A 14,488-nucleotide genomic window follows, 5' to 3' on the forward strand; every position below is an offset into this window, starting at 1 on the left:
GTGTGTTGCGTGGTCCCAGAGGTCCCAGTGGCCCACGCAGCGTTGCAGGTGACGGACGGTTAGTTTGTATTTATGTTGCTCCCTGCTCTTCATGGAGGGTCCGCAGTGTCCGTCCCTCGGGCGAAGCTGATCAACGGACAGGTTTTGTATTGTGGATGCTCTGTAAACTGTGCGATAAGTTATGATCATTGGGTTTGTTTATCCTTGCATCTTTACCACACCTTTGGCCTAAATGTCTTCGGTGCATGGATAGTGTGTGTGTGTGCGTGTGCGTGTGTGTGTGTGTAGCACAATACAAAGTCGAGGAAGAGTATCCAGGAACCAATACCATCTGCAAAAGGGTCGTTTGCGGCTGCCCTGCAGTAGTTCCTCGGTGTATGAATTAGCGGCAAGGAATGCAGGTGTGCGCGTCGCCCTGCGGTGACACCTGGGTGCAGATGCCGGCCGGGGATTGCCAAGGATTATCCGTATTACGTTTGTATGAACCTGACCGCCAACATCCAGCCAAGTATTCACGCCTATACAGAACGAACTCAATACCTCAGGTCATTCTTCGCTTACCTGTGTGCGCTTCGCCTAATTTATACTGGATCCCAACCACCTTGTCATTAGTATTCACCCACAACCACACAGGTAAACTTTGCGGCTCCGTCTACCTGGCAGCGTACACATACACCTGAGACTTCGACCTGACCTCAAGGAATGGTGGAGTACCCGGGGCGCCGCTGGAAGGGGTGGGGCAGCGGTGGGGTGATGAGGCTGTCTCTATAGGCCCCGAGGGAGGAGGGAAAGAGATGGGGGGCGGGGGTGGGGGACGCAGGTGGGGAGGCGACGGCGGCAGTGTGAGAGTGAAGACTTGATAGTTGTCAGGTATAAGTGCGGCATGCATGTTTGTGTCTTCCATCAGGCAAAGATATATGAACATTTGGAGATGCACCGTATGAAGGTATTATAATTATTAAGTCTGTTTGTTGTTCATCTTTAAGGGGATCTAAATTCTCGTTTCCTGAGAACACGTTAAACACGTTAAACTTTCACCCATGTATGTATTGCAAAACTTACAAATTTGTTATGAATGAATTTCAGGTATTATTTCAGAAATATTTAAGTTCACTACACTTCGCTCTCTTTACTCCTTGATGTGGGAATCTTTTCACAAAAAAAAAAAAAACTGCCCAAACTGGTCAGTCAGGATTCACAATGAGGCAGGAGCGATTCCCCATGCTCTTAAATTCGTCTGATGCTAATTTCGTTGTATACCTAAATATCCAAAGTTCAGTCTGTTTTTCTTTTTTTTTTCACATCCCTTGTGTGCTGAAGTACTAATGACATGTTCTTTTGATCTAATTCGCTTATCTTTCCTCTCTACAGAAGATGAAAGGGCTCATGAGGAAGAGGTCCACCACCGCAGCGCGTTTGCAGCGGGCCTTCAGTGCTAAGGGTTTGCGGGGCCCCAACGCAGAGAACCAGCACAATAACAACAAAGATGCCGCCAACAACAACAACAGCAACAATGGGAGTCCTGGCGGAGGGCTGCCCCCCAACAGAACGCGGGAGGGGCGCCCTAAGAGACAGTTCATCATGGAGACGCCGGCCACCTTCACCACGGTAAGGCCCACCTGCTTTCCATCAGTCCTGCTCCTCTGTGAATCCCTGACTTTTTATGAAGCCTTTTTTTTTTTTAAGGTTCTAAGTGTGTAGCATAGAAAAACATGCAGTATTCACAGTGGAGAAGGCCAAGAATTTGTGTCGGTGAAAAGCATCTTGGAAGTATTAACAATATAATTACAGTTATTTTTTTTACAGTTGCAACGTTTTCATGCTACATATTTCTAAATACACGGTAGGTATTGCTGATTAATGTGATGGAAAAAGTACAGATGTGTACAAAATTTCGGACACACACACACACACACACACACACACACAGGGGAGCGGTAACTGTATATGTGATAAACTCATCACCGAATGTTCACTTGCATATAATATTACTAGTAACAGTAACAACAACAACAACAACAACAACAGCAGTGATGATAAACTTCAACAATTATTATTACTATTAGTATTATTAAAACTTTGGCCATAATTTTTCTTAAACGTAAATACACCACCGCCATCTATGTTAGTCCTCTCCAAGTACGGTACAATACCTGACGTGGAAATTGTTGTAGCCATAGTGAAGGAAGGGCTAATATATACTGTACTGTACGACAATGAGGAAGGAGTGGAGGCGCGGGGACACTGCTAGGACTACCGGTAGTGTCTCTAGTTTACTCGTATATTTGATACCATTACTACACACTTGGCGTATCTAAAATGTGGGAATGCTGCCTGGTTCCAAGGTTAGCGCAGGTGCAGTGGAGCACAGTTAGCATCCTGCAGGTAACACGTCCTGCTGTACCGCTTCCCTCCCTCATTCCACCTCCCTCCCAGCCACCCACCGACACTCTCCGGGCTCCCGGCTGCGGATGTTGCGTCCCTTGTGGGAGTTCACCCAATCATAATCCAGCCCATCAAGTCCCGGTTAACCTAACTTGAAGGTCAATCTAGGATCACGACCTGAGACCAAAGACGGAGTGCCGCTACGAGGGTGCAGGGTGGAGTGCCCGCGCGTAGTGCAGTACTCGGCAAGACGTCTGTGCATCACAGACTTTTTGTCGCCACAGTCTGCTGCCTGGTCACTTCCTCATTGTCTTTCTGATATCTGACACGTAGGGAAGCCTGCTGGGGAGGGGCCGCCAGGTGTTACACCTGCTGAGAGAGAGAGAGAGAGAGAGAGAGAGAGAGAGAGAGAGAGAGAGAGAGAGAGAGAGAGAGAGAGAGAGAGAGAGAGAGAGAGAGAGAAACACACACACACACACACACACACACACACACACACACACACACACACACACACACACACACACACACACAGAGAGAGAGAGAGAGAGAGAGACAAACAGTTTCCTTCCCTTGACTGAACAACAGGTGCAGAGGAAGGAAAACCTGCCGCCCGGGAGCTGGTCGAGGCTGTCGAGGCAGCTCTCAAGGCTAGGCAGCACTGCAGAAGTCACCCCATTATTACGTATCCCCTGCACCCGCTTCCCAATGCACAACGCAGCGCCAAATCCAAACACCTCCGCACCGCACCCTTGCGCCCTTGCGCCTTCCTCATGTTCTCCCCCAAACACCGCTTCACAATTCCGCCCTTTATCCTTTTAGTAGCCTCTACGCAGCGCCCTCTCTGTTTGTCTGTCTCTCCTGACGCAACAATGACGCCACGTGTTATGACGATGTTCCACCACCTGTTGTGCGTAAAGTGATATACGCCAACGCTTACGTAGTTAACAGTAAACGTTTCTTATGCTTTGTGTTACTTTCTTGTTCTCTTGTACTTCCTATCTTTCTTTTCTTATTTAAATCTAGTCTACTCTCCTCTATCCCCTACTTTTTTTTCTTTTTTTATTAAGTTTAACGTTTTACAAGCCTGCCCATATTCTCTTTTCCACACTATCACCACCACCATCACCACCCGCTAAGCATCATCAAAACACACAACCTTGCATCATCTTATATTTGCCCAGCGCCGCCACACCCTCCTTGCCGCCCACACGCTTCATCCACCTGCACTGCACCACTAACCTTCATCCTCCAGCCCTTCAGCCTCTCCCCTCCACTCGATCCACTCCCTCCTCTCCTCTCCCCGCCTTCCATATCCAAACACTTACCCCTACTGATCACAACAAGGAGGCTCTGTTCCCGTGGCCAGGGGGGACAGGTGGGAAGGGGCGTGATGCAAAGGAATCGCTTATATAACAAACATTGGCTCGACCCTCGCCTCCCATTCCTCCTCTAGGGAAAGGTCGGAAACCCGGCTAGTATTTCAACACCGGATATCTGGCGCGCTAGCTGTATTAATGATAGCGGTTGTAATAACGTGGGTAATTTTATCATGACTTGTAACTTCGAGTACGTGTGTGTGTCGCTCTTTCGCTCTCACACTCTCGGTTCTCACCTCATCAGCACGTCATTCTCTCTCTCTCTCTCTCTCTCTCTCTCTCTCTCTCTCTCTCTCTCTCTCTCTCTCTCTCTCTCTCTCTCTCTCTCTCTCTCTCTCTCTCTCTCTCTCTCTCTCTCTCTCTCTCTCTCTCTCTCGTGCTCCGTTATGACCGATAAGATTTAATGATACTCTCTCATTCCTACGGTTCATCTATCAGAAAATGATTATTGCTTTAAGATTTGCACCCATAAAAAACGCAGTGCCCTGTATAATCAAGTTAATAATAGACATAGCACGGGTTTAAATTACTGTGACATTATTTCTGAAGTGTCATAAATCCGCGATGATGAGACAAATCAGGGATGCTCTCATTGTGTCGGGTTGCTCATGATAGAGACGTCTTGCACTGTCTTCCCTTCCAGACGCAATACAGGCTGGGAAAAAAATCCTAGTACTGTACACCTAGTTGCCCAAGTTACTTATGGTTATTACCTCATTGCATTGTTGCTGTTATATTGCTGCTGCTGGTAAATTACTACTACTACTACTACTACTACTACTACTACTACTTTCTACACACACACACACACGCACAAAGAGAGCAACAGGTGTGTGGTCAGTCAGTAAAAGTTGGATGCGCCTCCCCAGCAGCAGGAGCAGCAGCAGCAGCAGTGGCCGTCAGTCTGCTGGCCGCCACCTTCACCCACCCACCCACCCACACCAGCTAATGAATAATGACTTGCGGTACTTTCAGTTTTAGGTCCAAAAATTGGTCTCTCCATCCCAGCCAGTGTTGTCGTATGTTGTATTGTTTTATCTGTATGAAAGCCTTAAAAGTTGCTGTCTTTTGAATGGGTTTACGCTTATACATACACTATACATCCGCCTTGAGGGTTACTAACATAAGAAAATATTGGAAGCTGCAAAATCCAGTATTTGTACACACCTGTCTTTTATGTTATGTTGGAAGCTACAGGATGATAACAGTGTTCTTCTCATGGCGTTGCAGGGCGTGCAGTCACAGGAGCGACACCTGTTCCTCTTCAGCGACCTTCTGCTGGTGGCCAAGGCGAGAAGTGGAGGCAACTTCAAGCTAAAAGAGAAAGTGAGTGAGCAGGATATCTCTTTAAGGCAGATCACGCCAGCATATCTAGTAACACTGGTTGAATAACAATACCAATTAAACATGACCCAATAATGTCATTTATGGAATATAGATATCAGGCATTTACATCACAGCATTACCTTTTTTGTTAAGTAGAAAACTTTCGATTGTATTACGACACAATAAAAGAATCCAACTTTCCTATGTGCAGTCGTTAAAACAAACAAGCGAGCAAGTACGATTTTCTTTCTTGCAATAGTTATAACATTATCAGAAGTCAGTAAAAAGATAAGACGAAAATACATCTTAAGTTTAGTCAGGTATAAGGAAAAATAAGTCAGGTAAGGAATGAATGTGTGAGTTGCCATCCAGTCTTGCTGACCTCACTCGGCCTCAGGAGAGCTTATTATCCCTCGTATGCTAAGTCTACTGGAGATTATGAGTGTCTGGCTTGTCGCAGGTGCGGGTGTCCGAAATGTGGCTGTCCTCGTGTCTCGACGACGTGGCGGAGGTGCCCAAGAGTCAGGAGACCAGCTTCGTCATGGGCTGGCCCACCACCAACGTCATCGCCTCCTTCAGGTAGGTGTTGACTTAACAACAACAACAACAACTACTACTATTACTACTACTACTACTACTACTACTACTACTTTACAGCGTTCTTTTACATAATTTAAAGTCACTTACTCTGTGTTCTATTGGATTGTCTTTAAATTTGTTATTTTCCATGATATTTATGTAAACTCAAAATATTCGGTTTTATGTGTTATTTGTAGATACTTTTGTCATTATTTTATTCAAGAGTGTTCCAAGTTCTATTACTGCGAGACACATCCCGAAACCGCGAAGCATTATCCCGTAGACTGGTGGTGGCTAGACGCAGTGCGGCCTTGGTGGTAGTGGTGGTGGTGGTGTGTCTCTGTGTGTGTGTGTGTGTGTGTGTGTGTGTGTGTGTGTGTGTGTGTGTGTGTGTGTGTGTGTGTGTGTGTGTATTTGAGTGTGTGTGTGTGTGAGAGAGAGAGAGAGAGAGAGAGAGAGAGAGAGAGAGAGAGAGAGAGAGAGAGAGAGAGAGAGAGAGAGAGAGAGAGAGAGAATTATGGAGACACATTTTGACCACCCACTTCACAATATTTGAGTTAGAATTATTAAATGGAAGTATATTTAATGCGGTTCTTGGTAACGTACGGCGATTCAACTTTGAAAGGAGTGGGGTGACCTGACTATGTAGAAGGGGAGGAGGCAGGTTTGTCCCCGGCTGGGCGGGGCGCGGGATAAAGAGAAACAGTGCCCCATGGGACAACCTCCGGGGATGAGTGTCATGGTGCATACAATGGGAAGGGTGGCCACGCCGCCATACAGCACTGAGGTGGTAGACGGCAGGCGGCAGGAGACGGCCTCGTCAAGTGTGTTGGAGCCTCGAGGCGTCGTAACACTCCTACGCTCGCCGCCCGCTGCCAACATGCCACTTGAATCGATTTATTGACGTTTTTGAACATGCGCTCGAAAGTCACGTACACCTGTTCCACTTCTATGAATTTGTCATCACCCTCTCTACAGATTAATTAGATCTACCCTCATTATGGAAATCTTAAGCGTGTTTTACTTATTTGAATAGCAGTTTTGCAGTTTGTTTTCGTATTTTTTTGCACTTTGCCTGCCTACTTCACGCATGACAAGTAAATATCGTCCAACCAGCCTTCCCCATGTCTTCGGCTCGTAAGAAAACTTATAGCAACAACGTCTGGAGTCACCTGTTGTATGTATACATTATACAGTTACCATTTTTTCTTTCTTGTTTTCTGTCGGTGAGGTGTATAGGATGAATAGGATCAAGGGAGGTGGGGTGAGGGAGGGTTGGAAAGACCTGAAGGCGATCCCAAGAGATGGTTGTGAAATGCGAGTGACTTGACCTCCCTGACCTGCTGCACTCTTCCTTCCTTCCCACTCCTTAGAACACTATTGGAAGAAACACGGCGTATCATATATTGGTAAACACTGATTACTGAGGTAAAGTAATCACATCACCTGTTGTCCCTTCGCTCTACACAACTGTATCAGTATATTTCATAGCATATTCACTGTCAAACACAAAGAAAATAAGTGTATTTCTTTCGGAGTTAGCGTTTTATTTGTATACTCTTCTATCACTTACCTCACCACGTGTCCCATTTCTACACAACTTTATTGGTGTATTTCAAACCATATTCACCGTTAAATACAAAGAAAATCGGTGTATTCCTTTCTGAGTTAGCGTTTTGTTTCCATACTCGTCCATCTTATTCAGTTCTAGTACATTTACTTCACACACATTTTTTTCCGCATTCATGAACGTAACGCGGCGGCAGATGATGAGAACAAGACAACCCCTTTCTCCTGTGAGCCTTTCCCTCTTGTGTGTGTGCTTGCAAGTATTTATTTATGGCCGCGGGGAGACGGGGAAAGTCCTGCAGTCTCACTTTTAGACCATCATTCCCAGTGATTGAGACAGAAACTGCTGAAACTGCTCGCTCCAGCCGGCTAGACAAACCAGACACGTGGAAAAGTGGAAGGGAATGGTAGGCGGAGATCGGGAGGGAGTGGGAGGAAGAGAGAAAGAGAAAGAGAGAGGTTTTTAAGTGCCTAAAGGGGAGGCGAGTGGGGAACCTGTCTGAGAAGTGGAGGTGGAGAAGAAGGAGGAGGAGGAGGAGGAGGAGGAGGAGGATAAAACTTCAAGAGGACCCACCTGGCCTGCCCCTCACACACTCCTCTGGCTCGAGCTGATACGAACTCAACGAGGAAAATTTAAATTATCCATCGCTGCCTGCTGTGAGAGAGAGAGAGAGAGAGAGAGAGAGAGAGAGAGAGAGAGAGAGAGAGAGAGAGAGAGAGAGAGAGAGAGAGAGAGAGAGAGAGAGAGAATCAACACTAAAGAACCCTCGTGTCGGCCGTTTGGATATGATGACAGGCACAACAAATTGCGTGCTGGTAAGACTGGTGAAGGTGCTGACGGGATAAAGGCCCATGTCTCTTTCTTTTTTTTTTTCTTTTCTTTTTCCTTCCGTGAGTGTGAGATGAGCTGCTGTCCTGCTGGGGGCGACTTGGGGGGACTGAGATGAACGTCCTGAGGTAAACACAACAGGTGATAAAGGGTGTACAGAGACGTGGCCACGAGTTCTTCTAAGCACAGTGTTTTCCTTTTCCTCACGCAGAGAGAGAGAGAGAGAGAGAGAGAGAGAGAGAGAGAGAGAGAGAGAGAGAGAGAGAGAGAGAGTGTGTGTGTGTGTGTGTAAGGGGATATGAGGGGAAGGCAAGACTCCAAGGGGATAGGGTGTTGTGAGAGGCGACCGTTAGTGTTATTCTTCCTTCCCTCTCAACCTTATTTCCTCCTTTCCCCTCATTTCCTCTTCCTTCCTTCCTCCCCTTCTTCCTTCCGTGACATTTTCCTTTTCTTATAACTTTTTTCTCAAGTCCTATTTCTTATCACTATCGCTGTCTAATATTTCTCTTTCCTTATCTTATATTTTTAGTCAGTTCCTAGTCTCCATATCCCCCCTCCCTTCTATTTCTGTTACCTTTACCTTAGTACTTCCTGTTCACCATCTCCCGCCTCCCCTTCGCACATGATGCCCCCTCTCTCTCTCTCTCTCTCTCTCTCTCTCTCTCTCTCTCTCTCTCTCTCTCTCTCTCTCTCTCTCTCTCTCTCTCTCTCTCTCTCTCTCTCTCTCTCTCTCTCTCTCTCTCTCTCTCTCTCTCTCTCTCTCTCTCTCTCTCTCTCTCTCTCTCTCTCTCTCCATACGTTGCTGTTATTTTTGGCGGGAGTCATGGGTCGTGGCTCAGGAGGTGCTGTCGAGAGTGTGTGTGAAGGAAGTGACAGGTAAACCTTCCGCCTTTAGTTCCTTACTTGCCTCCTCGTCAGCTGAATATAACCCGATAGGTGACAATAGTTAGGTTGCGGTCAGTATAGCATTTTAATTGATGCCTCGGTCACATGAGTTTAAGATGCTCAGTGAGGGTGGAATAGATAAGGATCAGGGATTTAAGTGAAGAAGTTTGAGAGAAGGATTCACAGAGAGGGTTTGAAAAGAAGAGGAAATCCGGTATAGTTTGTATTATTAACCGTTCAGTACCCCGGTATACTTCAATAATTATATTGTGCACATCATTATAGGATCGTTATCAAGTTAACGATGGTATAATTATGTAATGAAAAGCTTGAAGATCATCTACAGATACTTATACACTACAATTATGATCCTTATTCACTCTAATTTCATTAACAGCTAGTAAATGCATGAAGCTTGAAAGAAGTTAGTAATGGTAAATATGTTAATAATACTGATAATAAACATCCTTAACTTGCACAAATAAATCAGCATAGAAATTTATTATATAGCATTGGACTGAGATGGTTGGTTCTTGTGATCAGTGCAGTGCTGATTCTGTAGAGTGGTGGTGATGATACGAGCGACTGATTACCCCCCTGACCCGTGTGCTGTGAGGTGGACTCCTGAATCAGCGACACCAGTCCGGCAATTCCCAGTGGTCATCTAAATTACTGGCTGCCTCTTGAACGGTTCGGCTTTTCTACATGCGGAAAACCCTAATCTAGCTCGTGTTTCACTTGGGGGAGGAGGAAAGATGTGTAATGTAGCGTGTTCAATGTAGTAATGTAGGAAAATAGCAGCAGTAATAACACCACGAGCAACAATAACAACAGCTGCTGCTGCTGCTGCTGTTTCTACTACTTCTACTATTACTACTACTACTACTACTATTACTACTGCTACAGCAACATAAATACTTGTGCTAGTAGTGCTAGTACCAGCAGCATCAGCAACAGTAGTAATAGTAGCAGTAGTAGTAGTAGAGGGACGAGGAGGGAAATCTTGTTAGTTTTTTTTTTTTTTTCAGTTTATTCGATTGTATTGAAAGTAATATATATTAGTATTCTTGCCTATATTAATATATTTTTAATCTGTCTGAGGAAATTCAGATCTTGAATGGGTCGTAAGGGAAGGACAATCTCACAGCCGGGACTTTTCGAAACCCACCAGGTTCAATAAGACGTTCCTTGTCTTATGATGACCTTGGCTGGGGCTGGCAAGAGTATGATGAAGGAAAAGACAAATATTTGATATAACACAAACAATTTGACTCATTCTCAGTCAGATATCTCTCTCTCTCTCTCTCTCTCTCTCTCTCTCTCTCTCTCTCTCTCTCTCTCTCTCTCTCTCTCTCTCTCTCTCTCTCTCTCTCTCTCTCTCTCTCTCTCTCTCTCTCTCTGTAACAAAACGTTTTATTCAACTTGAAAAATGTTGCAAGTGAACGTAAAAGATGGAACAGTGCCACTTGATGACAACGGATCAGTGCCAAGAGAGGGAACGTATCTTTGGCTCTTGGTGTATTGACTTCCTTTCTGAACTTGACCTATCGATCTCCAGTGATCCGGAAGTGGCAAGGAGGGCGGCTTAATGCTGATGGGCAAGGCGTGGGAAAGGATAGATACCCAGACGGAGCGCAGGCAGCGTCAGCACAAGTCGTGGGAAATTCACTCGTCAGCTGAAGTGATGCTGGGACCGTATACTCAGTCTTATCAGCGCCTTATCCCCACTGCTTTTAATATGATGTAGTTGAAGATGTTGTGGTTTTCATGATTATGGCGGTAGTTCAACAATGATTCTGCATTGCTAATGAGAAAATTACCTATGAGTACCTTACTGATAATTTCTGAGGTCTCTGAGAATAGTCAGTATTATTACTTCAAACTTTTCAATATGCAGGCGCTGATGTGGAGCGTCATGACATTCTGGTGTTATGTTGTGTGTGTGTGTGTGTGTTTTTTTTTAATGGATTTTTGTATCTTACGTAGTTACTCTTCATCTTCCATGCATACTGTCATTTAGTACTTTTGTAAGACTCTGTCCAAGATTAGCCGAATCAGAGAAATGAGTTTAGCGAGAGGCTTGAAAGGTTACGTCGCGAACTCACCAGACGAGAACCGAGGCGGCGAGGAGCACAGCTAAGCCAGGCCTACCCTGGGGCAACTATATCGGCTGTCCCTATTAACATGGCCGCCTGCCTTCTGCTCTCCTACCCCTTCATATGTATATCCCTCCTTTCCACATCACTTAATTCGAACATCACAGTGAATATGGCTCAGAGATGCTAAAACCATTAGTAGATATTTATTTTTTCTCTCTATTTCTTTACGTAAGGATACAAAATGCCAAGTCAATGTTTGTCGTGTAAAATTTCATGTGGGTGGAGGGAGCAAGGCATTCCTACTAGTTACAGGGTCCATCAGGCCGTGGGAGTGGTAGGGTGGCGGGCTGTAGAGGCGATGTCCGACACGCAAGGAAGCTGAGCCCTGGAGTAAACACGTCAAGGCGGGTGTTGTGGTGTGGTCACGCCGCGTGTAAACAAATGTCTCGCCACCCAGAAAACCAGCTGGTGCCAGGCAGAGGGAAGAGACTTGCAAGGCCACACACTTCATTCTATTTCCTCATAGTAGATAAAATGTTTTTGAATTTCGAACACAAGAATGCATATTATACATTTTTTTTTTCTGTTTGAGTTCATTTTCATGCATTTCAATATTTGCTAGATGTTCCGTCTGTGCCACGCGGCTTCCTCTCTGAAGCACCAATCAATCTTTCCCAATACCTTCCCTCTCGCTGTTATCATCACTGCTTCTGCCAGCCTCTCCTCGCTGCCGCCACGCCGTCACGTAATTACTCCTTAAAACCGACCGTCTCCCTCAAATATACGTGGTTTATATATGGAATTTCAAGACTGTCAGGCAGAAATAGGCAGGATATTGTTGTACATTATCTTGTCTTACCAATACCTACAGACTTTACCCTCACCGTCAAGTATGTCTTTATTGCTGAATGTTAGGGTCAACTTACTACAATAAGTAGCGTCGCTTCTTATGCGTAATTAATGCAAATTGTTAGAGGCAGTAGTGAGGTCATTACCTTTATTCTTGTACAAACTGAGAAATCAGAGTTCGTTTTGCGTCACAGCGTAAAAGGAATGGGGAAATGTGATGATGTGAGAACCCGTTAGAAGGAATAAATGTCATACTTCTCTTTGATTTCCAGTGTAGGAAAAGTCTCATAACTTGGAAAGCCCGCAGTGTTTTGAGATACTTCAGAGAACTTCGGTACATTTTTTTCCTCCTCCCCAAACTACTTTAGCTTGTCTTTGGAGGATGCAAATATTTCCTTCTCTTCCTTCTTGTGACTAATTCACGGGGCGGGCAGGTGGGCTGGTAGGGGTATGGGCAAGGAAGGCGTGGGGGAGGAGGGAAGAGAAGAGGATTGGGAGGTCTTGGCCGCAGGGCACGCCTCGCCTCTCCTCGTTCAGTCACTATCCTGTTTCCTTTACCTCCTGTCAGCTGTCCGCTTGCCCTCAAAGTTTAAAGCCATTTCGGTCCAGATTATGACGAATGACTAGTATTTTCGATCTGTGTCTGAATCTTGATCGTATTCCCTGACAATGCTTTCATTTAGTGGTAAAACAAAGGGAAGATACACTAGTCTTGTAATGATAGGGAAAATGGGCTTGGGCATTCTTATTATAACAACTTTATAGTATGTGAGAGGTATATACCGTCCTTGAAGAGGCTGTTTGGCCACGCTGGATGGACCGGGTAGAAGACAAATACGATGGGTAGTGATATGGCAAGGCGGGGATGAGACAGAGGGAGGGAGACAAGGAGGGAAGGGAAGACGGTGGAATCCCCGCCAACCTCAATGTTTCCTGGGGTCCGTAGGGCTGCCCCGGCTCCCATCCCCCCCATCCCTCCCCCGCGGCGTTCCACCACCTCACACCTTCCACCACCGCGTGCTCTTCTCTCCCTTTTTCTTAGCTTTAAATATTCTATACGTTAAGTCATTTATGGGTATTTATATGGCGTATACGTAACAGTAAAGCAGGATATGACAACAATGCGTTCTGAGAAGCTACTTACTGGGTCCTCAAGCCACTTGCTGGTTGATACTGTGTGTGTGTGTGTGTGTGTGTGTTCAGAGGAAGTGGCGGTTTGCACACAAGTTCAGGTTATCTGTGTAGCAAAAATGCAGTGAACAAAATGAGGTACGAGGCGTTGTTCTCAAACAGAGACTCAATGCTTGTAGTTGAACAACCATATTTTCCCTCGCATGAAACATGACTCTTGTAGTAGCATCTGATATGCATTTTGGTGTGTGTGGGCTGCCGTATGACAGGTCAGTAGAGGTCAAGCCAGGAGCGAGTCATCACAATGGACTGTGCCCGCGGCAGTTCAGTGGTCAGCGGGTCAAGTGGTCACATCTGCTTCCTGGCAGTAATAACACATTCATTTTATTGATAAATTGTAGGTTGTACCGTAACTTTTCAATACGCATACAAAATTATTAGTGTCTTTATAATAACCCTTAATTGCGGCCATGAAAATTGTCTAGCAATAATTTCAAAATAAAATAAAAAAAATAAGGAATCGGACACCTTGCGAGGGATTCGGGGTAGAGCAGTCCTGCTGGGCTCGGGCGCGCGGGCGGTGCGGCTGGCGGCTGCTCCGAGTCAGTGGAGTTTGTACCTTCCCTGAGAAAGGATAGTGCGGTCGTGTTCCTCCTGGCTGCCGGGAGCGGATGCTGTGCCTGAATGGTGTTAGTCGCTACTCTAACGCCGAGAAGTTTACCGTGGGACGAAGCCAAAGCCAAGGCTGAAAGATATCTTGTGTAGCGCCGTGTTGATATCACTGTAGTGAACTTGTCATGGTACTTCGTGCGATACGATTATGATGACTTGTGGTGACGGCTTTGTGCGTCGGGGACGGACGGCAGGATGTGGAGTCCCACTTCTGTGCCTCGGAGGCTCGGACTCACCAGTAATACGACGGCGTGCGCTCACTCCTCACAAAATAAGAGCGGCTCATGCTGGCGAGCACCTCTTGTGTGTTAAGAAATCAACGCTGGACTTTGGAAAGGGACGCGTTAAAGGCCTCGCTTGTCGAAAAACTTCATCACGGTTAGGCCGAAGCCCAGGAAAAACACATTTGAGACGCTCTCACAGTGAAGTTTTATCTGTTCGACCAGAAATTGTATTAGTGCCCAAACCTGTTCATTCAACGCCTGGAAGTTGTGTACGCTCTGGAGGCAGTGAGGGCAGTGATCCTTTGTATGACGTGCCCGTGCCCCGTGTGGCCAAGGTTACTCGCCTTAGGCGCTCGTCTAGTGTAGTGAACAGCGCGTCGCGGGATGTGTCTAGCAGGAGCACACTACTCTCGCCTAGGATTAGCCGCACAGGGGAACGGAAGACCAAGAGGGAATGTAAAGACTCTTCTCTTTCCCACAGCTGCGTGGCAACTAAAGACTTGTGGTATAACAAGTTGTGCCAGGTGATAACTGAAGAGCGAGACAAGGAGCCTCCCTCCA

The 14,488-nt window shown here is 46.0% G+C and overlaps 1 protein-coding gene across 1 annotated transcript in view; it reads left to right on the plus strand.

Annotated features, from left to right (window-relative positions):
• The window catches only part of LOC135108314 (uncharacterized), a 75,399-nt gene that overhangs the window by 55,110 nt on the left and 5,801 nt on the right, over positions 1-14,488 (plus strand). Inside the window, 4 exon segments of the mRNA XM_064019147.1 lie at positions 1,372-1,608; positions 4,995-5,090; positions 5,551-5,669; positions 14,409-14,488. The exon segment at positions 14,409-14,488 is cut by the window's right edge and continues 47 nt beyond it. Of these exon segments, the coding sequence (XP_063875217.1) occupies positions 1,372-1,608; positions 4,995-5,090; positions 5,551-5,669; positions 14,409-14,488 (532 nt within the window).

The sequence above is a fragment of the Scylla paramamosain genome, chromosome 17 (genome assembly GCF_035594125.1).
Source record: "Scylla paramamosain isolate STU-SP2022 chromosome 17, ASM3559412v1, whole genome shotgun sequence".
Lineage (NCBI taxonomy): Eukaryota > Metazoa > Arthropoda > Malacostraca > Decapoda > Portunidae > Scylla > Scylla paramamosain.